The following is a 21,690-nucleotide window of genomic DNA, read 5'->3' on the forward strand; positions in this document are numbered from 1 at the left end:
GATATAAAAATGCATTGGCACAGTTCTTGGCCTTGATGAGCATACAGCATGAAATCCGTGAATGGGTGCTGCTGGCACCATACAACAGTGCTATCCATACGGACAGCAAGGAGGAAGGTAGACCAGGGTAGGAGGTCAGAGGACCCTCAAGCTGATTGTGAAATGCAGCTGGGAAAGTATCACAGGCAGAGATCCCGTACTTGAGCAAAGGTGTTGAGGTGTGAAACAGTACTGTCTGTGTTGGAAACTAGGGACTGGTCACTACACAGCGTGAAGTTTGAGGGTGCAAAGGCCAAGAGATGGAGATGAGAGTCTCGTTGGGGAGACTTCATGGAGGGTCTTATGAGCAATGCTGAAGAGTTGAGTCTGCCTTCGAGAGTGGAGAGACAGAGGAACATGTGTTGAGATGTGTCCCATTGCCTCGGAGAAGTGGAGGAGAAAGCCCGATAAATGACTATCACAGGAAAGATACGCGGGTAGGGAGGCTGCTGTACCAACTTAGTCGAAGTAGAGGAGCGGGTAGATGGACCTGAGAAATAGTTAAGATGTGAATTGGCAGAGCTAGTGGCTGATACCATTTGGGGGCTATGGAAGACGGAGGACTCTAGGCATGGTTTCCTGGATTCTTCCTTGGATGACCAGAGGTTTGGTTAATTACAGTCCGGGAATGAACAAAAGTAATTGGTGGTAAATTCCATTCGGGACAGACTTTGATGCCCTGGGGAATCCACGCAGGCACATCTATCATTCAGTTTGATATAGGGCTCAGAAGCTCTGTGGCCAGGCCAGCCTGGAGTTTGGGGCTCAGGAGCTATGGTATCAGCATGCCCATAAGGAGTGTTTTGGTTTGCTTGGGGTGGGGGGGAGGGCTTATGATCCAGTGTTACAGGAGAATTGGTAACAGTTATGGGGTGAAAGGGGCACCGTCCGTCTGGAAGTGTGCAGAAGACTGTGAGAGAGCAATGGCATTTGTGTTGAGCCCTAAGGGATCATCAGAATTTCTGGGAGGAGTCAAGCAGGAAGAGAGGCTGGAGTCCAAGGAGATGTAAAGGCACGTAACGACAGGATGAGTTTTCTCTCTGATACCTTTGATCACATAGGTTCTGTTTGCCTCAACACTGCCCCTCCCCCCCTTTTAACATTCCTCTGGGTTTGGATTCTTTTCTATTGTGTGCCAACTGCACAATGCATGCTGAGCCCAGAGAGGATATTTGTTGAACATCCTCATGTTTCTAGGCCCTAAACCCAGCAGACCTGTAACCTCCCTTGAATTCTAGCAAATCATTGGCATTTCCTGACTCTGCAGATCACCACTTTCTCCAGACTGCTGACCAGCCATGACTGTAAAATTTTGGAATCAGAAGTAATGGATGGAGACGTGAGGCCTACAATCCTGTCTCTGCAGCAGTTTGACACCGAGAGCTCATTCCTCAGAAGAGTCCAGTGAGGGTCCCACCTTCTCTCCCTGTCCCCTCGACTCCCAGCTCAGACTGCTTTGTGCTTCCCTTGCGTGGTTGCAGGGATCACTGGTGCTGTCCCCAGCACTGGTTAGTGAACACGAGGACACGTGACAGAGAAGGACAGTGTCCCATTCTCCCTGCCGCCCCCTCGTCTCAGCTGCCTTTTGCATTTCTCAGAAATCAGCATCTTTTGTCTTATTGGAGAAGCATTCACTGGGGTTTATGTGCTCTCTGCTGGCTTGTCTGCTCACATAGAGGAAAACCCCACCTGATTGATTCCTTCTTGGTTGTCTTCATATTTCCCATCACTCTGGGGAGTCCTACCACCCATTTTTTAGGACAATTTCCTTTTTCTTTCAGAAACTGCTTAACTAATGTAGCCAAATGTAAAATCCTCATTATTCAAATGGATTTTGAAGATGGAGTCCGTAGTGCTCAGCTCATTGCTTCAGCTAAGTACGTTTTTGTTATTTTTCTCAGAAAGCCCAGATTTTATCCAGGACTTCCTAAAGAGTTTTGTCCATGAAAACAGGATAGTATCAGAATAAAGAAATAAAAATAAAAGGGTTCTTGCTCTTCATCTCTCACAGATATGGACTACAGAAAAGGCAAAAATGGTAAAATGCCAAGAGGCATAAATAGATTATTAAGTAGGATATAAAAGAATATCCTAGGGGGATCCCTGGGTGGCGCAGCAGTCTGGCGTCTGCCTTTGGCCCAGGGTGCGATCCTGGAGACCCGGGATCGAATCCCACGTCGGGCTCCCGGTGCATGGAGCCTGCTTCTCCCTTTGCCTGTGTCTCTGCCTCGCTCTCACCCTGTGTGACTATCATAAATAAAAATTAAAAAAAAAAAAAGAATATCCTAGGGACACATGTGTGCAGACATGTCTTGGTAATTACTAATGTTAAATTACACAATTTGAATATCTTGCAAGTTCAAGGACAATCAGTAGGTAAAAGCTTTCATTTTGTATTTATCGAACATTTTTATAGTATTAGTATAGCAGAAATCTGGTACTTTTAGAATTAACTGTGTTCCCTTGTTACTTAATTTAGGGGAAAGGTGGCTTCTGGGCCTGTGAAAGCATTGGAAGCCGTATTTCATAGCAGGGTTGTGGGTTCACAGAACCCTGATTCTCAAGATGGAAAGCTCAGCCAGCCTCATCCCCAGCAGCCTCAGAGCAGGCCCATCGATGAGGGTTGCAAGGCAGGGCTCCTGGTCAATAAGGAGATGACACTTCAAAGCAGAAGGACACAGGAGTAGGGACGAAGAGGGTCCTGCTGGGGCAGAGCTTGCCCTCCTTCTCTCATGGGAGGAGATAATGAGCACAAGGGTATGAAATCTATCTAAAGGGGTACCCTTTAGACTCAGAGGTTGAGCATCTGCCTTTGGCTCGGGTTGTAATCCTGGAGTCCCAGAATGGAGTCCCTCATCGGGCTCCCCACAGGGAGCCTGCTTCTCTCTGCTTGTGTTTCTGTCTCTCTTTCTCTATGCATCTCTCCTAAATAGATAAATAAAATCTTAAAAAAAAAAAAAAAAGAAAGAAAGAAAAGAAAAGAAAGAAAGAAATCTATCTAAAGCTAAAAGGACACGAGATCAAACATGACTACTGGTGGGACACCCTTCTGCCCCCTCAGGGCTTTGGGTTTTTTTATTTGCTTGGTTTTTTTTGTTTTGTTTTTTTTTGTTTTGAGTTGTTTTGTCTTTGCTTATTCGTTTCCAAAATAGGTATTCGGCCATAAATGAAATCAACAAGATACAAGGCAATGAGGACCGCATCTTGGTCTATTTCATCACAAAACTGTCCCGGATGGAAAGTGGAGCAGCCTACGTGGGATTCCATGGAGGTAGGACGGAAATGTTAGTGCTAACGCTTACTGAGATCGTGCCTGAGTTCCTCCTCATCTGGTCCCGGGGTGTGCGGGTCTGGAATGAGAACACTGGCGTCGATCTCAACGATACTGCTTTTGGATGCGATTAGATTTCGTATCAGTGGCCACTGCAGGAAACGCCCATATCTGGACCTGCTGTTCCATCGTACAGCATCCTCTTTAGAGACTGTTAAATAAACACTTGATTAGCCCCTCTGATGAGCCTTTTATTACGAGGACAACACAGGGCAGATCCTCCTGGCTGGCACTGTAATGGAAGCGCTGATGCTTGATGCCTGTTGTTTCTTTTCTTTTCTTTTTTTTTTTTTTAAGATTTTATTTATTTATTCCTGAGAGAGAGAGAGGCAGAGACACAGGCAGAGGGAGAAGCAGGCTCCCTGCAGGGAGCCCAATGTGGGACTCGATCCCAGGACCCTGGGGTCACGCCCTGGGCCGAAGGCAGACACTTAACCCCTGAGCACCCAGGCGCCCCTTGATGCCTGTTTCTGGAGGAAGGGGGGATGCTATTTTAAACCTCTCTCTCTTTTTCTCCTGAGGAATTAAACCAGCAACTTAATACATTGAGACAATGGGTATTCTAGAAATCGGCACATCACAGTTTATTTCAGTAACTTCACAGGGAACAGGAGGCAAGCCTTGCCAGTTTCCCACGCTCTTTACTAACTGTGATGCAGCAAGTATAACCCCAAACGTACAAAAGACTCAAAAACCTTCAGATCTCCTTTACAGAAAGGCAGCTCCTTTCATTCTTACGACCGATGTTAACGTCACAGTCGTTGGCATAGATGGCAGGGCCAGGGGGTTTCTGCGTGTGTTCTGGCTTTGGGCTTCGGGGCACAGATCATTCAGCAGCAGTGTGTTTAAACATCGGGACACGTGGTGTGGCCCTGCTCATGGCCAGCAAGGGGAAGCCAGGACAGGCACGGGAAGGCTGGTGGCTCGTGTTCCCCACAGGCCTGTGGCAGTCTGTGCACATTGATGACCTCCAGAAGTCCACGGTCATGATTGCAGACGTGACTAAGTTGCAGGATGTGGCCATCAGCCAGCTCTTTGAGCCAGAAGAGAAGCCTAAACGTGAGTCGAGAGGAAGCCTTTGGGGACATAGCGGGGATGGTAGGAGTGGCGTTCCGGGGTGCAGATGTGCAGGAGGCACACTGCGGTGCCACCAGGGCCAGGCCACACCTTCGTCCCATCGAATCCCTGTACCTGCAGCCGCCAGGATTCCCACGGGGAAAGCCGGTCTTTGTGGATGGGGTGGCTGTAGAGTGCGGCCTCTGCTGTGTGTCAGTCTGGTCCCCGGGCCGCGTGTCAGCCGAGTGCCCGGGACGGGAGGGCGGGTTGCCGGGTGCAGCTCACACACCGGGCTGGAGGGAGGCCCACCCGCGTGACCGGGAGGCCCGGGGAGGGCATCCACGTGCCGCTCCCGTCCCCAGCGCCTGGCCCGTGCCTCTGTTGCAGTGGAGACGGGACAGGAGGCCGGAGACGGCCTGGGGGAGGCGATGGAGATCGAGGCTTCTGCGTCAGGGGAGGCGGCGGAGGGGAGCTCGGCACCGGAAGGCAGCTGGCGTGGGGAGCGGGGCAGGAGCGATGTGAGTTCTGGTTCCTTCTCGATCTTGGGCCTTACCCCGCGGGCCACTTCCTCCTGCTCGTGCCCCGGGTGACGGCCCTGGGCGGGGGGGAGCCGCGGCCCGGGAGGCCTCACCGTGCCACCCACGCAGGTCCTGGACACCAGCAGCCTGCTGCGCAGCTGCGTGCAGGGCGCCGTGGGCATGCTCCGGGACCGGGAGGAGGCCCGCCCGCGCGGCATGCAGCGCGTGGAGATCCTTCTGGGCCTGCTGAGCGAGGACGACGCCGACAGAGGTGCGGGGGCCCGGGCCGTGCCCAGCGCGCGGCCCCTCGGCTCCCCTGCAGCCGCCTTCCTGCGGGTGTGCAAGGCGCGCCTCCACCGCCTCCTCAAGCAGCAGGAGGAGAGCAGCGCGTTCAGCAGGAAGGACTGGGTGTCCCGGGAAGCCTCGAATCAGGACGCGCTCCAGGAGGCAGGCACGTTCAGGTACGGCCCGCGGGGCGCCTCGGCGGGACACCACTGCCACCCCCGGCCCCCGGCCACAGGGTCCTCGTAGGCTTGTGACAGCCGGTCTGTCCCTGCTGCCCTCACTTCTGAGAGAACGTTCAGCCCGTCCGGCCTTCCTCAGCCGCGGTCCGTGTGGCTTCGGGGACGCCGCCTCTGTGTGACGGGCACGGGGCCGACGTGGAGCCCCCAGAGCTGAGTGCACGCCGGGAGCCTGTCGATGCGGGGTCCGCGGCTGGGCAGTGGGGTTTCCTCTCTCGTCACCCCCGCTGTCCTCCCTACTTACACCTCCTGAGTAAGACGTCGTGGAGGATCAGATCTGAATCCAGGTCGTTTCCCCCGTCACTCCTCACAGATTCCACCAAATCCTTCATTTCCCGTCACCACTCCCTCAGCTGCACTTGGGGCCCCTCTCCAGCCTCCAGACTTCCCAGGCTCTCGCCAGGTGTTGAGAGCGGCCCACCCCTCCACGCTCTCCTGTGCTGTGTGAACGCACCTGCGAGGAGACACCGGACCACACCTGTGACTCCCCCAGGGGGCGTGTCCGTGTTGTAGGGCCCGTCTCTGTTTTCATTCACGTACCTGGGGCCTAGGTCGTTTGCCCTTTTGGGATTAAATTCCGAGGCGTGATTAGTCCTGGTTTTCCCCGACGCCCGACGTCTGCGTGCCTGTCCAGGGACGCCCCCGCAGCCAGCCTCTTCTACCTGCCACCCCGGGGTCCTTGACTCTCCCCCCCGCTTGGCCATATTTCCTTCACGCAAGCGCCCGCTTGACCGTTAGTGAGCTTTGTTTCCTCGGTAGGACGCCTGTGTGCTCTCGCCAGGTCCCTGCGCGGCCTGTGCTTGAAGAAGGAAGTCATCTGTCTTCCTTCTTCTCAAAATGGAAGCTGAGTGGGCCTCCCCAGCATTAACTACCTGGCAGTGAATGTCTTACACCGTATTACGGAGTTTAGGATTACGTACAAACAGCGCGGTAACAACGAAGGAAGCGAGTTTGTAGACGCAGTGGAGTGTCTGGATAGATGAACGTTCAGATCCAGCAGACGTAAACCATGACGGGAACTACCTTCTGGAGCAATAAGCACTTTCCTGTTGCACTTGCCCTGGAACACATTTGTCTCGTGCTTTATTATATTCTCTCCACAACTGGGTTTCTTTTTCCTTAAAATAACATTTGCGGTTTTTGAGTTTTTTTTTTTTAATTTTGGGTTGTTTTTTTTTTCCCCAAATGCACGTGGTCCTTCTTTTCTTTATAGAGCCTGGATGACTTGCTTGAGGAAATAGGGAAATAGCGATATAATAGAATGCAACAAATGCTACTTGGCCCTTTCGGGGAACCAGTGACCATGTATTATGAGTAGAATTAAGGTCTGTTCGGGTCCTGTCTCCAATCCTAGACATCTCTACTTGTGAATTTGCACCCAAGTACTTAAAAACTATGGCAGTTTGCATTTGCAGCCATAGCCGTAGCATGGAGTGGGTGGAGCAGATGTGTTGTTACTGCCCAGAAGGAGCCAAATGTCTAACGGAGGCAGGAGCCCCAAGGTGGCGTGTGCTCGTCGAGCTAGAATGAGGTCTCCTCTCTCCCACGCTGCAGGCAGACCCTCTGGAAGCGGGTCCAGGGCATGGTGACCCCTCTCCTGGCGAGCATCGTGTCTGTCCTGGACAGAGACAGCAACCTCGAGCTATTGATCAGACAAGATGCTCCATCCTGGACAAGAGATCTTTGGATGTTTATTTTCCAGGACACAAAGCTTCTGAACATTCCTCTTGTGACATATGATATGAGGTAAATGGAGGAGTTTCTTTTTGTGGGAAGGGGGAAAAAAAATCGTGACGTAGCAGACGAATGCTCTTCCAAGCAATTGATGAAGCATAGGTTTCAGTTTCGGAATCCCATCTATTTTATTTTATTTTTTTTAAGATTTTGTCTTTTAGGAATCTCTATGTGCAGCATGGGGCTCAAACTCCTGACCCCCGAGATCAAGAGTCTCATGCTCCACCGGCCAAGCCGACCGGGTGCCCCTGAATCACGTTTATTTATTTATTTATTTATTTATTTATTTATTTATTTATTTTTACTATTTTTTTTTTACATTTATTTTTTTAAATGCTTTTGCAGCCTGAGGGCGATGGCATCTCTGTTTTGTTACAGGAATTCTCGAAAGTTCTGAGAAATCCTGGTTTCACACCCCTTCCCTGTTTCCCTGCTTCCAGAGCACCCATCACGGGTCGAACTGCCAGCTTCAGCTTCATCTGCACTGGCGAATCTGTGCCTCCGAGAGCCCGTGTGGCTCTGCTTGTCCCTGGTGCCACCGCACGGCCCACACAGCCCGCCCAGGCCTGCTCCTGTGCACGCAGCTTCCTCCCGAAAGCTTCCTCTTCGGATCGCAGGGCCGTTGATTCTGGAGTGGGGGGGGTGGGGGTACAGAGGGTACCTAAGTAACTGGGACCCTGGGTCTCCAGTGGAAACACTGATTTAGAAGACAAGGCTCTGTTGACTGTGAAGCTTCGGACAAGTCATGTTTCGTATGCGTGGCAGGTGGGGGTGGGGGTGCAGGGCGTAGGTCCAGGTACCGCGAGACCCAGTTCTGGCCCAGATGCTGGGCAGCCTGCTTGACTCCTTCCAGCGTTGGTTTGTTTCCGTTTGTCTGTGGGACAGAGATGACCCACGGACGTCCTGGGTTCCTTTGTGATACAGGCCCAGAGCCGTTAAACAGGCCCACGGGTGGCCTCCAAAACCTCTCAGGCACCCCTGCTGCTGAGCATGGAGAGCAACTGGCATCCGTGGTGCGTCTGCTGCCTCGAGCAACATCTCGCTGATCCCAGCCTCTCTCCTTTGCCTGACCGCAGATCCAAAAGTGAGATGCCCTACATCATGGTGCACAACGACATGAGCCCTCCCGAGGGCGTGTCCGGTGACGTCCCGTTTAGCTGGAGGATCAAAGACTATCTGGAGGAGCTGTGGGTCCAGGCTCAGTATATCACTGGGGCTGAAGGTGAGCTGGGGGATGCGGTCACGCGGGGCGTGTGCTGTCATGCTCCCCGTCATTCCCGTTCCGAGGCTTCCGGATGGCTAGGGCACCCACATTCAGGAGGTGGCTCTGGGGGAGCCTTTCCCGACAGTGCCAGCGACACCCTTCTGAGCCACGAGGCTCCTTGCTCGGCCGTCGCAGCCCCGGCAGCTTGACCATAGGCGTCCTGGGAAATCCCAGGATCATGCACGCTTTTGGAAGAGTCATCTTCCCTACGAGACATAGTCTTTTCAAAGTCTATTTATAGCATTGCCTTTTAAAAAAACAGGTCAACACCGTGGATGATCTCACTTCTCTGAACAAATCGAAGCCATTTGTGTCCCGAGGAAAGAGTATTTCCCTTCTTTGAAGCCTTACCCTAACTGACCGTGCTTTCCTGCAAGAGCTTGTGACTTGGGGGGCCAGCACCCAACCTCTAGACGCAGGTCTTTCTGGTTTGAGCAGCGTGTGACCCCATCCCCTGAAGAGCAGCCCACCCATTCTGACCCCCTTGGGTCCTGGGGTTCCCGAGGCCCATTAGGACCCCCTCGCCACAGAGCCTGGTGTGTCTCAGATTGTTTTTTCCCTTTGGGGCCAGCTAGGCTCTTGGTGACAAATCTAACACCTGTCCTGACCTTGTTTCTGTAATGTTCTGCTGGGAAAACACTTAAGGCGTCTAGAAAGGACCAACACGTCCTGCAGCTTGCTCTCCTTTGCTGAGAGCAGCCATTTGGTGGAGCCTCCCCCACTGCTGCTGTTTGCAGAGCCGCCCTTCCCCGGAGACGCTGGGTGTTGGGAAAGAGTCACGCCTCACGCCGTCCCTCTGCGCCCTCTCCTCTCCTCAGCAGGGCTGTCCAAGAAGTTAGTGGAGATCTTTCAGCAGACCCCCCTGGGCAGGTTCCTCGCTCAGCTCAGTGTCAAGCAGCAGCAAGAACTGTTTGTGAGCTACATGAAGGACTTCCTGCTCTTGACCATGAGACCGTCCACGTGGGATCAACTGAACGTAAGTGTTGGGTCTGGGGCAGGGTGATGCCGGCATCACATGGACGGGGACCGCCCCTCCTCCACTGCCAAGTGTACCCAACCCCCAGCCCCCACCCAGGGCTCCAAAACCACGGGCTTTCCATTAATACGAGGCAGACCTCTACCTTCCCTGTAACACCTTTTTAAGTGTGAAGTTTCTCTTGAAGAAAATCATGTGACTATTTAACAGACACTACAGGCAATAACAGTAACTGAAATTTTAGTGGACGTTATGATACTTGTGATTACCGAAGGATTTCAAACTTCAGTATGTTAAAAAAAAAATACAAATTTGAGGAGAACATACTTACAACCAGTATGATTAAGGGTTTTAATAAAATGTTCTTAGGAATCTTGGAGCGGCCAACTGGCTCCATTGGTGGAGCGTATGATTCTTGATCTCAAGGTCATGAGTTCGAGCCCCACCCCCATCGAGGGTGGAGATGACTTAAAAATATAAAATACGAGCACCTGGGTGGCTCAGTGAGAGAAGCGTCTGACTCTTGATCTCAGCTCAGGTCTTGATCTCAGGGTTGTGAGTTCTGGCCTCACATTGGGCTCCACACTGGGCATGCAGCCTACTTTAAAAAATAATAATAATAAAATAAAATTAAAAAAATAAAATTTCTCAGGAATCAATAAGAAAGTCTCTTTATTTTATTTATTATTTATTTATTTATTTATTCATTTATGAGAGAGCCTGGGGGGAGGTGGTGCAGAAAGGGGGAAGGGAAGAGAATACTGAGCAGACTCACCGCTGAGTGCAGAGCCCGACACAGGGCTCGATATTAGGATCCTGAGATCACAACCTGAGCCAAAATCAAGAGTCGGATGCCTGACCGGCTGAGCCACCCAGACACTCCAGAAAGTCTCCTAATTTAAAAAAAATAGGTGATTGTTATAAACTAAGAATCAACAGAACTAATGATGAAGAGATAAAAAAAATATTAGAAAAACTAGCCAGCCTCACTGGTAAATCGACAACACACCAGCGGTTTTTAGCTTCTACCTTCACCTGCCCACGCGGCAGGCCTGGTGCGTGCAAAGGCCAGCGGCTCCTCCGTGGCCCACGGGAACCAGCACTGTGCTCTGGAAAAGCCCGGAGGCACCGACTGGGGGGAACCTTACGAAATCGGAGCCAGCGTTGTTGTCCCGGGAGCGTTATCCGAGTGTTCTCCGAGTGTTCTCCGGCAAACATTTTATCCACAGGAATGTTCTTTCCAGCTTCGGTTTCTTAAAATGGGAAAATAGAGGGATCCCTGGGTGGCGCAGCGGTTTGGTGCCTGCCTTTGGCCCAGGGCGCGATCCTGGAGACCCGGGATCGAATCCCACGTCGGGCTCCCTGCATGGAGCCTGCTTCTCCCTCTGCCTGTGTCTCTGCCTCTCTCTCTCACTGTGTGCCTATCATAAATAAATAAATTTAAAAAAAAAAACAAAAAAAAAGGAAAAATAGACACTACTTAATTGTCCACTGTAAAAGGTCAGACCAACTAAACTACAGCCGTTTGATGGGTGATGGGTTATTTTTATTGGCGCACACCAGCGAGGGTGTTCCTCGAGTGTATTTCATGACGGAGATGTTCACGACGTGATATTAAGTGGAGAAAAATCAGGCATACGGTGTGGTTGTAATTTGAGGACAGAACGGGGGCAGGTGTGGTGGGGTGACACCACAGACACCCAAGGGTGGTAACAGGTGCGTGGTTTGTAACATTCCCTTTCGTCACGTTTGATCAGTTCAAAATTTCCACCATGAAAACGTGTCTGTTCTGTGTCGGTGGTTTACAGCACATACACTAAAACCTGTTCCTGATGCCAGGTTTTGCATATGGCACTGTGGTCCTGCATCAATCAACTGCACACGCAGAGGCCCGACGAACAGCTTTCCCTGCCGTGGGTGCACCTGGCTTACCAGCACTTCAGGAGCCGACTACAAAACCTGTCCAGAATCTTGACTATTTATCCCCAGATTCTGCAAGTGCTCTTGTGCAACATGACCGAGAGCACAAGGAATGACAGATTGGACAGAAATGAGCTGGTATGGCCTCTCGTGGGGACAGTGTGTGCTCAGAGTCGGGGCTTGGCCTTCCTGGAGCAGGTGGGGGCAGGGGCGGGGGTGCTCCCGGGGCGGGAAAGCCCAGGAGCTGTGTTCTGCCCGCGAGGTCTCTTCCCAGGGCAGGTGCGCCTGGGGAACACAGACGTCAGGAACACCCCCTGCTAAAGCTTCCCATGTCCCAGGACGAGGGAAGATGAGGCTCCGAGCACGGAATGCCAGCACATGCCGGCTCATAGCCGGGACCTCTGGACTGAGGACTGCCGCAGGGGGAGGGGTGCTGCTTCATCAGGGGCCTGTTCTCTGTGTCCCCAGACTCTGGATGCACTGGCAGCAGTGGCCTGCACGGAGGTGCTCACGAGGGACATCCTGAAGCCCAGCCCCCAGGCGTGGCTGCAGATGGTGAAGAACCTGTCCATGCCGCTGGAGCTCCTGGGCTCGAAAGGGTACCTGCAGAGCTGTGGGAGGATGGCCAGAGATGCCATCCGAGAAGTCAGGTGAGATCAGCAGCCCGGCCCTGCCCACCCCTACCCGACCTGTTCTCCCGGCCCACGGGTCCCCAGCACGTGTGCTTCTCTTGCTGTGGGAAAGCGTCCTCAGACGCTCACTTCACACCTGCCCAGCACTGGGTATCACACTGACGCTGGAGACACAAGGGGGCAGACCCGCATTCAGGGAGTGCCAGGGGTGCAGGTGGGACAGAAGGGGGAGCAGATGCTCACGGTCCTGCGGGAGTGATGCCGGCAGGAGGGAGCCGTGGGAAGGGGCCCAGCGGGGACCAGCAGAGCAGGGGAGGGACAAGCCAGGGCAGGTCCCATGGACTCAGGAGGTACATGAGGAGGCTGTACTCAGGAGGCTCAGGAGGCTGCGGTCTGGCCGGGGGGAGGAACGCCACCCCAGCTCCCTCTGAGCTGCATGGGGGACACGGACATGGCTGGGGGTAGGGGCCAAAGGGCTCGTCTGTGGGTCTTCCGTCTGCCTTTGCCCCACCCTTTCTCAGTCCCTCCCCGAGTCCTCCTCCTGGCGTCTCGGACATTTTTGTCAGCTCCCTGAGCGACAGCCCTCTCTTACAGAATCCACTGGAACCGCATCTTCCCCGTGGCCCTCTTCGTGGAACACGTGGTCCTGGGGGTCAGGAACAAGATTCCTGAGCTGCAGGCACTGGTGACTGACCACCTCTTCCTGCTGAACAAGGTGAGTGCTGGGCAGCTCAGCAAGCAGCGTGCTCATGTGCCTCCTTGCAGGACGCAGCTATGACCTGACGCACATCTGTGGGGCAGCGCACGCCCCTCCCACTGTCTGGCCCTGGGCGTTCACCATGCCCGCCACTTAGTCTTCCTCTCGTGAGCACCAGTTAGGGATCCCCTGCGGGGAATAGAAGCAGCTGAGGCTCAGGCAGGGAAGATGCTCTGGGATCGGGGAGGGCTGAGGGGTGGGCTCCACCCAGGCCTCCGGTGGCCTCAGACCAGCCTGGCCCCCCCGGGGAGGTCAGGTTTGCAAAGGGTGCCACTGGGCTGTGGGCTCTCCTGCTTTTTTTTTTTTTTTTTTTTAAGATTTTATTTATTTATTCATGAGAGTCACGGAGAGAGGCAGAGACACAGGCAGAGGGAGAAGCAGGTTCCCTGCGGGGAGCCCGATGCTGGACTCGATCCTGGGACCCCGGGGTTATGCCCTGGGCCCAAGGCAGGCGCTAAACCGGTGGGCCACCTGGTATCCCTGGGCTGTGGGCTTCTAACAGGGTGCTGTGGGTGGACCAGAAGGAAATGGGGAGCCCCGGTGCCTCTGCCGCTTGACACCCTTTATAAAGTCAGCGATGCACAGGATGGTGCCGCAGGAAAGGCCACCATCTCTGTGCCCATGCACTCAGTCCCGATGGCCACTCAGCGAAAGGTGGCCTCTGCCTCAATTACCCCTGGAGCTTTGCATGAACCCATCTAACAACGTTAGCTGTCTAGGCTCTGACGGGCATGCAGGGGGCACGCTCCAAGGAAGCTGCCCTGGATACCAGGGGCCAGTCTCCTTCCTCAGTGCCCAGAATATTAGTGGCAGAGACAACATGTAAGCCTCCTTCGCTCGTGTGGCAGTGTGAGCCTAAGCAGGGCAGCGGGCACTTCCCCCATGTCAGGTGCCCCAGCTCCTCTGAGCTGTCCCTTTGTTGTCCTCACTGCACGACTTCCACCTCGTGGTCTAAGAAGGCCCCGCTGGCCATCGTGCGCTGCGGGGTGGGAAATAGGGCCCATTTTGAGAGCAGAGCCTAGAGTCTGTCCACGCCCCTGCAGGTCATAAATCGCCGTCCTGAATGCAGTCGCAGCCTCAACCGGCTGCAGAGGAGGTGGGGACACCTCGGGCGCGTGGTCATGTGCCCAGGTAGAACCTGGAAGTTCTTTTGATAGAAAAGTGGAGAAAGACCTCTAGAAAAAAACTAGTGCTCTGTCACCCTGGGGTCAGCACAAGGACCCGTGACACCCTTCTTCCTGCATGGAAGCCACCTGCAGCCTCTCTCCAAGGCCTACCCTATCCCTGGCCAGAGGCCCTAGGGGCTGCTCTGTCCTTCCAACCAGCCCAGTGTGGCTCCTAATGGCCAGGTGACTGGCGAGCTGAAAGATAAGTTTTCAGGTCCCCGCATGCCGGTGTGTGCGTGCACACGCACAGTGTTTTGCAGGCGAGGTGTGTGGGGACGTGTCTGGGGCGATAAAGTCACCCCAGAAACCTACTGGGTTTCTGGCTTGTTTCTTCCCAGTCAGATCCATGTGTGAGTGACCAGAGCCAGGGGTCTCCTCTAATACGTTTTCACACCCGAAGGCTCTGGTGTTTATGGCCTCGTGCCCTACCCTTCGTCTCCAAGGCCAGCTGTGAGGCCACGTGCACAGGAGGCCAGAGGGGAAGCTTTGCCCGTAGCGCTGGCTCTTGTCATCTGGCTGGGAAGGAAGTCTTAACCTGGCGAGGCCTAGGGCCTCAACTCTTATCTTCGACTGGAGCTGCCTGTTGAGAGCCACCACGTAGAGTTTGCCTGCGCTAGTTGTCAGCAGAGCGTCCCACAGGACTTCAGCAAAAGCTGCAAAAAGATGGATATTCTGTGTTCTCAGTTGTGATAGGAAGGACAGGTAGACGGGTGGATGGATGGATGGATGGATGGATGTAGGTAGGTAGGCCGATTGTATTGCCCTATGATCTGCCTTCCACGGGGTCACACAGGCCAGTCTTACCAGATGTTGTGTGCAGCTCGTAAGGCCATCGGCTCTCCAGCCTGACCATCCACCATCCAACCGCTAGACCACTGCCATTTTCTCATTGTGGTAAAACACGCGTCATGGAGAACTTGTCATTTTGATCATCTTTAGGTGCACGGTTTAGTGACATCAAGCACATTCACACCACTGTACGCTTATCACCACCGTCCATCTCCAGAACCCTTTGGTCTTGCAAAACCGAAACCATCCCCATGCAACACTTAGTCCCCAGCCCTCCCCGCTAGCCATGGTGCCCACTGCCCTACATTCTGTGTCTGTGATTTGATGACTCTTAGGGACCCACAGCAGTGGAATCCCCGAGGATTTGTCTCTTTGTGACTGGCTGGCTTCGCTGAGCACGGTGTCCTTGAGACCCATCCCTGTCATGGCAGGTGTCAGGATGTCCTTCCGGTCTACTGCTGAATAATGCCCACTGTGTGGACGGACACATTTAGTTCACCCATCCATCCACCAGGAGACATTCTGGTTGTTGCCACCTCTTGGCGACAGGGAGCAGCGCTGCTGTGAGTGGGCACGTGCAAGCATCAGAGTCCCTGCTTTTGATTCATTCGCAGATACGCCTAGCGGAGGAATTGCTGGGTCCATAGGGAAATTCTGTGTTTAACTTTTTGAGGAGCCACCAAAGTGTTTCCCACAGCGGCGGCAGCACCGCACGCCTGCCAGCGACGCCCCGAGGTCCCGGTGTCTCCACATCCTTGCCGACACTTGGTCCTCAGGTGGTTCGGTTTGCGATGCCGTCCTAATGGGTGTGAGGTGGTATCTCATCGTGGCTTTGACTTGCATTTCCCTGACGACTAATGATGCCAAGCATCTTCCTATGTGCCTGTGGCCCATTTGTACATCTTTGGAGAGACGTCTGTTCAGATTCTTTGCTTTCTTGTGAATTACGCTGTTGATTAAGAAATCAAATTTAGGGACACGTGGGTGGCTCAGCGACTGAGCATCTGCCTTTGGCTCAGGTTGTGATCCGAGGGTCCTGGGACTGAGTCATCCTGTCTCTCTGCTCAGCAGAGAGGGAATCTGCTTGTCCTTCTCCCTCTGCCCCTCCCTTTACTCAGGTGCACGAGTTCTCGCTCTTGCTCTTGAATAAATAATAAATACAAAAGAAATAAAGTTTGAAATACCTCGTCATGGGAGAAGGGTGACCCTGTGAAAAAGGGAGGAGGGGAGGAAAATTAGAAGTTGGGAATCTCAGCCTCCCCCCAACAGCAGCATAATGATAAAGGGCATTCAAAACTAAAGAAACTGCTAGAAAGAGAACTGACCTGATGGTTCCAGGGCCAGCAGTTAGGGGGGTGGCAGGGGGAAGGCGTGTGTGGAATGCATGCCCCGTGTGGCCCCGGGGAAAGTCGTTGTGCCCGGCTGGTCTCTGCCCTTCCTCGCGGCTCATCAGCCTCCTCATCACTGCCCCTGTCTCCCTGTCAGTATCTGCAGGACGACTCTGACATCAAGACATACAGGCCTTTTGTCACAGTGATGCATACTCTCTGTAAATGCAAGGAACAGGCCAGCAAGACCCTGTCCAGGTGAGATCTTCGGTCGGAGGTCCCTGCAGGGGGTCGCGGGGAGCGCTGCACATGTGGGATCTGTAGCTGCTCACAGCCAGCTTCCTTGCTTCTGACCCGATGCCCTTGCTCGGATTCTAGGTTTGAGATCCAGCCGTGCCCCGTGTGCCTGGGAGATGCCCAGGAGCCGGTCTCCCTGCCCTGTGGCCATGTGTTCTGCCTGAGATGCATCAACACCTGCATCACCCTGGGGCAGATGGCATGCCCCTATTGTTTAACAGACTTACCAAAAGACTTCTCTCTAACGGTGAACCAAGAGCACAGGTAAATCACCCTTTCCGCTTCTTTCTCTTCCTTTTTTGGCAAGTATAGCATTGAGAAATATCAAGTGTGTTAACCTTAGAGAACCTGACTTCAGAGAACCATCCTAAGAGAGACCGGCCCCCTGTCTACCTTCATTAACACCTAGGGTCTCAAAATTATTCCCTCCCCGAGACACACACCTGTGGAGACTGGGAAGACAACACGATTAGAGGAAATGAAGCAGAAAGTCCTACATTAGATAAAACCATCACAGGACACCCGAGGAGGGCTTAGGTCGCAGCTCCTATGACCTGAGGGCAAAGCTAGCTCCTGTCTGGCCTCTCCATGGGCTGGCGGCCTTCAGCTCCGCCCTGTCAGGGCCCCCCACCTCTGGATGCCTCGTGAAAGCAGAGTTCAAGGTCAGCCCTGCACACACATAAGGGTCTTTGCAGACTTCAGGGTGAAAGGGTGTTGCTCACTGGTCCTGAGGACCAAAGTGCTCCTCGAAAGAGACGCGTCTGCGTAGCATCTGGCGGCACGCACCCAGGTCCCATCAGGGTAAGGAGATAGTTGCATCTTTCTATTGTAAAACACGGAATGCCTCTTTCTATTGTAAAACACGGAATGCCGTCCACATCCCGAAGCTGTGGGGCGGGGGGGCCTTCTGGAGCACGCTCTCCGTGCCCGTTGACTGTGCCTCCCAACCGTTCATTCCCCAGGGATGCCATCAGGAAGCACGCCTGCCTCCGGCAGATGTGCAACAGTTTCTTCTTAGACCTGGTCTCCACCGTGTGCTTCAAGGATAACACGCCACCAGAGAAGGACGTGATCGACGTCCTGCTAAATTTGCTCTTTGTACAAAAGGAGTTCCTAAGAGACACTCCCCAAAGTAAGTCGCTTTCTCCCTGTAGACTTAAAACCGCCGTTCCCCGCCTCGCTTCTTTATGCCGGCTGTGAACATGACCTGTCTCCCTCTGGTTTAAGGACACTGTGAACACACAAAATCTCTCTCTCCGTTCGACGACATTGTGGATAAGACCCCCGTCATCCGCTCCGTGGTCCTGAAACTGCTTTTGAAGTACAGGTAGGCACAGCGAGCGTGGAGTTTGCTTCTGGAGAGCCCTGCCCCCTGCTTCCACTTGATCTTAGCCAAAAGGCCGAGAAGCCATCTCCCCCCGGCTTCCGTCCTCAGGGTCGCTACTTTGCCGCCCAGCGCTCTGGGCTCAACTGGGAGGTGGTTCCCGATTTGGGGGAGCGTTGCCACGAGCCACCACCTGGTTTCTTTCTCTGGACTGGTTGTGTGCTCAGCGTCTTCACCTGCAGGCACATGAGCTCAGCGTCGCCACGAGCGCCTGGTGCAGATTTCAGGGAGAGGAGCGCGGTGCCGTGGCACGCGTGGGAACCCGCGAGGTGGGAACCGGCCGTGCTGAGCCTCCTCATGCCGGGATCTGAGGGCTGGAACCCCACCACGTCCCCTCGCCCTCGTGGTCCTACAGGCGCACCGCCTACGTCTCATTGCAGTGGTTCCATTGCTCTGATTCTGTGAAGAGACAGAGAAGCCCCTATGGTGCCACTGATCAGTGGTTTCGACAAATGATGCCATTTTAGAAAATTTTTAGGAAGCTGATCTAGGGCAGCTCAGGGTGGCTCAGCAGTTTAGCGCCACCTTCGGCCCGGGGCCTGGTCCTGGGGACCCAGATCGAGTCCCACATCGGGCTCCCTGCATGGAGCCTGCTTCTCCCTCTGCCTGTGTCTCTGCCTCTCTCTCTCTCTCTCTCTCTCTCTCTCTGTATCTCATGAATAAATAAATAAAATATTTTTTAAAAAAAGAAGGAAGCTGATCTATATTCAGAGGCTTCTTTCAGAGGACACTTTGTACACTCGGCCTGGGCACTGAGTTACTTGACACAGCATTCTTTGAGGTGATGGCAAAATCAAGAGGCTCTAAGAAATGTTCCGATAGGATACCTGGGTGGTTCAATCGGCGAAGTGTCTGCCCTTGGCTCAGGTCATGATCCCAGGGTCCTGGGATCCAGTCGCACGTGGGGCTCCCTGCTTGGGGGGAGGGTGCTTCTCCCTCTGCCCCTCCCCCCTACTCGTGTGCATATGCTCTCTCTCAAATTTTTTTAAAAAGTTCCAATGGGAACAACTATTTCTAACTTAAGTGCCCCAAAGGCAGACTCAGAATAGAGATTAGATACACATTTAAAATGCATATCTTCTGCAACCTGGTCTATGGACATTTCATTTTGCTTTTTATTTTTTAATAGACTGTAGCCTGTGAAAATGAGAAGTGCACACAACATGCCCCGGCTGCCTGCCGAAGCGAACAGTTACATCAAGGGAGAGCTCTCAGGCAATTTTCGAGTTACGTGCTGAGCCGGCCTGTTGTTTTGTGGGATACCAGTTATGATTGCAAGAATGGCTGGCATGCTATGATTACTCAGAGCTGGGTGCTTGGCAGGCATTTCCTCGAACACAAGCAAAGGGAGCCTGTCAGGGGAAGCAACTGATCATGTTCATGGCTAAGGATAAAATGCAAACTTTTTTTTAAAGATTTTATTTATTTATTCATTAGAGACACACAGAGAGAAAGAGAGAGGCAGAGACACAGGCAGAGGGAGAAGCAGGCTCCATGCAGGGAGCCTAATGTGGGATTTGATCCTGAGACCGCAGGATCACACCCTGGGCCGAAGGCAGGCACTAAACTGCTGAGCCACCCAAGGATCCCCAAAATTCAAACTTTTAAGCAAATATTGGAATTCTGGAAAACTCATACCGTCCCCCATGAGCCTATCAGCTTCCTCATGCATAGGGACTATTTGATGGTCCAGGTTAATGAATGCGAGGTTTTTTTTTTTAAATACCTCATGGTACAGAAATGTTAACCTTTGCAAGATCCGCATACCTCGTGAACCACTGTTTTCCAAATGGCCAATGCATGATATCACAGAGTCATGCATTGGTTAAAAAAAAAAAAAAAAAAAAAAATCCATTCAAGTGCAAGATAGCTCACTTAACCTTAATGTAATTCAGTATGAAAAGTGCCTTGACATGGTCTCAGATTGCACATTGCAACTAAGCTTTAAAAATTATTGTTTATCAAGTTTTGGCATTGTGTCAAAGAAAGATATTTACCATCACTAGGAAATACTGGGAAAATATTTGTGTCAAAGAAAGATATTTACCATCACTAGGAAATACTGGGAAAATATTCCTTTCCTTTCCAGTGACATAATGCGTGAGATCAGACTTTCTTCCCGGAGCAAGATTGGAGGGCCCAGCTAAATTCTACTAAACCAGGCATTAAAGAGATTTGCAGGGATAGAGAACAAAAGGGCCCTCTTCTCACTAATTAATTTTTGTTCTGGAAAATAGTTTGTTTTTTAAAAAATGTTTTATTTATTTATTTATTTATTTATTTTATTTATTTTTGTTATTTTTTTTTAAATGAGTTAATAGTTTTCTTTTTTTTTCAATTCTAATTTCTACTATTGTAAATATCAATGAATACAACCCACATAAACAAAAGCCTCTTGGGGTTCTCAATGATTTTTAAGACTGTTAAGGAGTTCTAAAACCCGAAAGTCTGGGAAGAGCCGGTATAAAGATGGAATTTTGTATTCCTCCGATATTGCACTAAAGTATTTCAAATAAAATATTACAAACTATATGTCTATATTTATACAGGGAGAGAGAGAGATGGATAGGTAGGTAGGTTGACCGATACTTTGTGTGTGTCTCTCTTCTTTTTTTTTGACATGATAAAACCCGAGATCACCAGATACCATATTTTTCCTCCCATAGCTTCCAAGAAGTAAAAGATTATATCCAGGCTTACTTGTCCCTGCTACAGCAGAAGGCCCTGGTAACTGAAGATAAAACCGAGCTGTACATCCTGTTTAGCAACTGCCTGGAGGTAAGCACAACCCCGGACCTGTCCTGCTCGCCTCCTGCCAACCGGCTGCACCATATGGTTGATGCAGTGGAAAGTGTGTCTGAAAATTTACAGAATATAACTTTTGTCGGTGAAGTGACACAGTTGCAGGCACACACGTAAATAGGGTTTCAGCGGGGCGCCTGGGGGAGCTCAGTCAGAAAAGCATCTGCCTTCCACTCAGGTCATGACGTCAGGGTCCTGGGGTCAAGTCCTGCTTCAGGCTCCCTGCTTCTCCCTCTGCCCCTCCCCCGACTCCTCTGTCTCTCTCTCTCTCTCTCTCTCTCTCTCTCTCTGTCAAATAAACAAATAAAATATTTAAAAACGGGGGTGGGGGCTGTTTCAGCAACCTTGCTTCTGTCCCCCATGGCTGTGTGTACTGCGACGCACGGGCCTGGGTGAGAGAATGGAAACGTCCCCCCACCCCCAGGTAACCATGCCCGTCTCCCACTGGCCAGCCTACAGCCGCTTTTCTTTTTATTCTCTGTATGTTTGTTGCTTCCCCAGATTTCACACGGCCTGTGAGAAAAGGAGATCATACGGCATATTTTTTCCCCCAGATTTTCTCTTCCCCTCCTTCCTGTCCCTGAAATAAAAGGGATGTTCATTCCCCGTGATTCGATACAGTTACCCTCAAACTTAGGGTATTTCCTTCCTGTTCTCCACCGTCATGCTTTGGAGATTTTGGAAGGTTGGAGAATGTGCATATGAAAAAGAACAACATCCTGGCGCACCCGAGTGGCTCAGTGGTTGAGCACCTGCCTTCGGCCCACGGTGTGACCCCGGGGTCCTGGGATCAAGTCCTGCGTCGGGCTCCCTGCAGGGAGCCTGCTTTTCCCTCTGCCTGGGTCTCTGCCTCTCTCTCTGTGTCTCTCATGAATAAATAAAATCTTTAAAAAAAAAAAAAAAAGCCCTTTTCTTTCCCCTGGTGCCTTCCTCCCTAGGATTCACTGTACGAGAAGACCAGTGCTCTGTCTACCAGCGAGGAGCTGAGGTACCTGAGAGAAGAAGGAGCCTTTCTGAAGACCTACTCGATGTGGTGCAGCCCAGAGCCTGCCAGCGAGGCCTCCGTGGAATACCTGCAGGAGATGACCCGCATCCGCCTGTGTCTCAACAAGGCTTCCGACTTCCTCAGCGAGCTTCAGGACAGCTCAGGCAGGTCCCCTTCTGCACCTTTCTCTA

The 21,690-nt window shown here is 52.3% G+C and overlaps 1 protein-coding gene across 5 annotated transcripts in view; it reads left to right on the forward strand.

The window, feature by feature from the left end:
* Window positions 1-21,690, forward strand: part of RNF213 (ring finger protein 213) — a 104,246-nt gene that overhangs the window by 63,535 nt on the left and 19,021 nt on the right. For 3 of the 5 annotated variants that reach the window (XM_072781913.1, XM_072781912.1, XM_072781911.1), the window contains 18 exons: window positions 1,307-1,443; window positions 1,821-1,916; window positions 3,192-3,310; window positions 4,310-4,429; window positions 4,814-4,944; window positions 5,074-5,405; window positions 7,020-7,211; window positions 8,276-8,421; window positions 9,282-9,439; window positions 11,279-11,497; window positions 11,828-12,009; window positions 12,586-12,706; window positions 16,189-16,289; window positions 16,410-16,592; window positions 17,291-17,460; window positions 17,556-17,655; window positions 20,379-20,490; window positions 21,453-21,663. In XM_072781913.1, the coding sequence (XP_072638014.1) occupies window positions 1,307-1,443; window positions 1,821-1,916; window positions 3,192-3,310; window positions 4,310-4,429; window positions 4,814-4,944; window positions 5,074-5,405; window positions 7,020-7,211; window positions 8,276-8,421; window positions 9,282-9,439; window positions 11,279-11,497; window positions 11,828-12,009; window positions 12,586-12,706; window positions 16,189-16,289; window positions 16,410-16,592; window positions 17,291-17,460; window positions 17,556-17,655; window positions 20,379-20,490; window positions 21,453-21,663 (2,830 nt within the window). Of the gene's footprint in view, window positions 1-1,306; window positions 1,444-1,820; window positions 1,917-3,191; window positions 3,311-4,309; window positions 4,430-4,813; window positions 4,945-5,073; window positions 5,406-7,019; window positions 7,212-8,275; window positions 8,422-9,281; window positions 9,440-11,278; window positions 11,498-11,827; window positions 12,010-12,585; window positions 12,707-16,188; window positions 16,290-16,409; window positions 16,593-17,290; window positions 17,461-17,555; window positions 17,656-17,894; window positions 19,321-20,378; window positions 20,491-21,452; window positions 21,664-21,690 lie in introns of those variants that run through there. The other 2 variants (XM_072781910.1, XM_072781914.1) reach the window with 2 other exon arrangements.

This window comes from Canis lupus, chromosome 16, assembly GCF_048164855.1.
Source record: "Canis lupus baileyi chromosome 16, mCanLup2.hap1, whole genome shotgun sequence".
Lineage (NCBI taxonomy): Eukaryota > Metazoa > Chordata > Mammalia > Carnivora > Canidae > Canis > Canis lupus.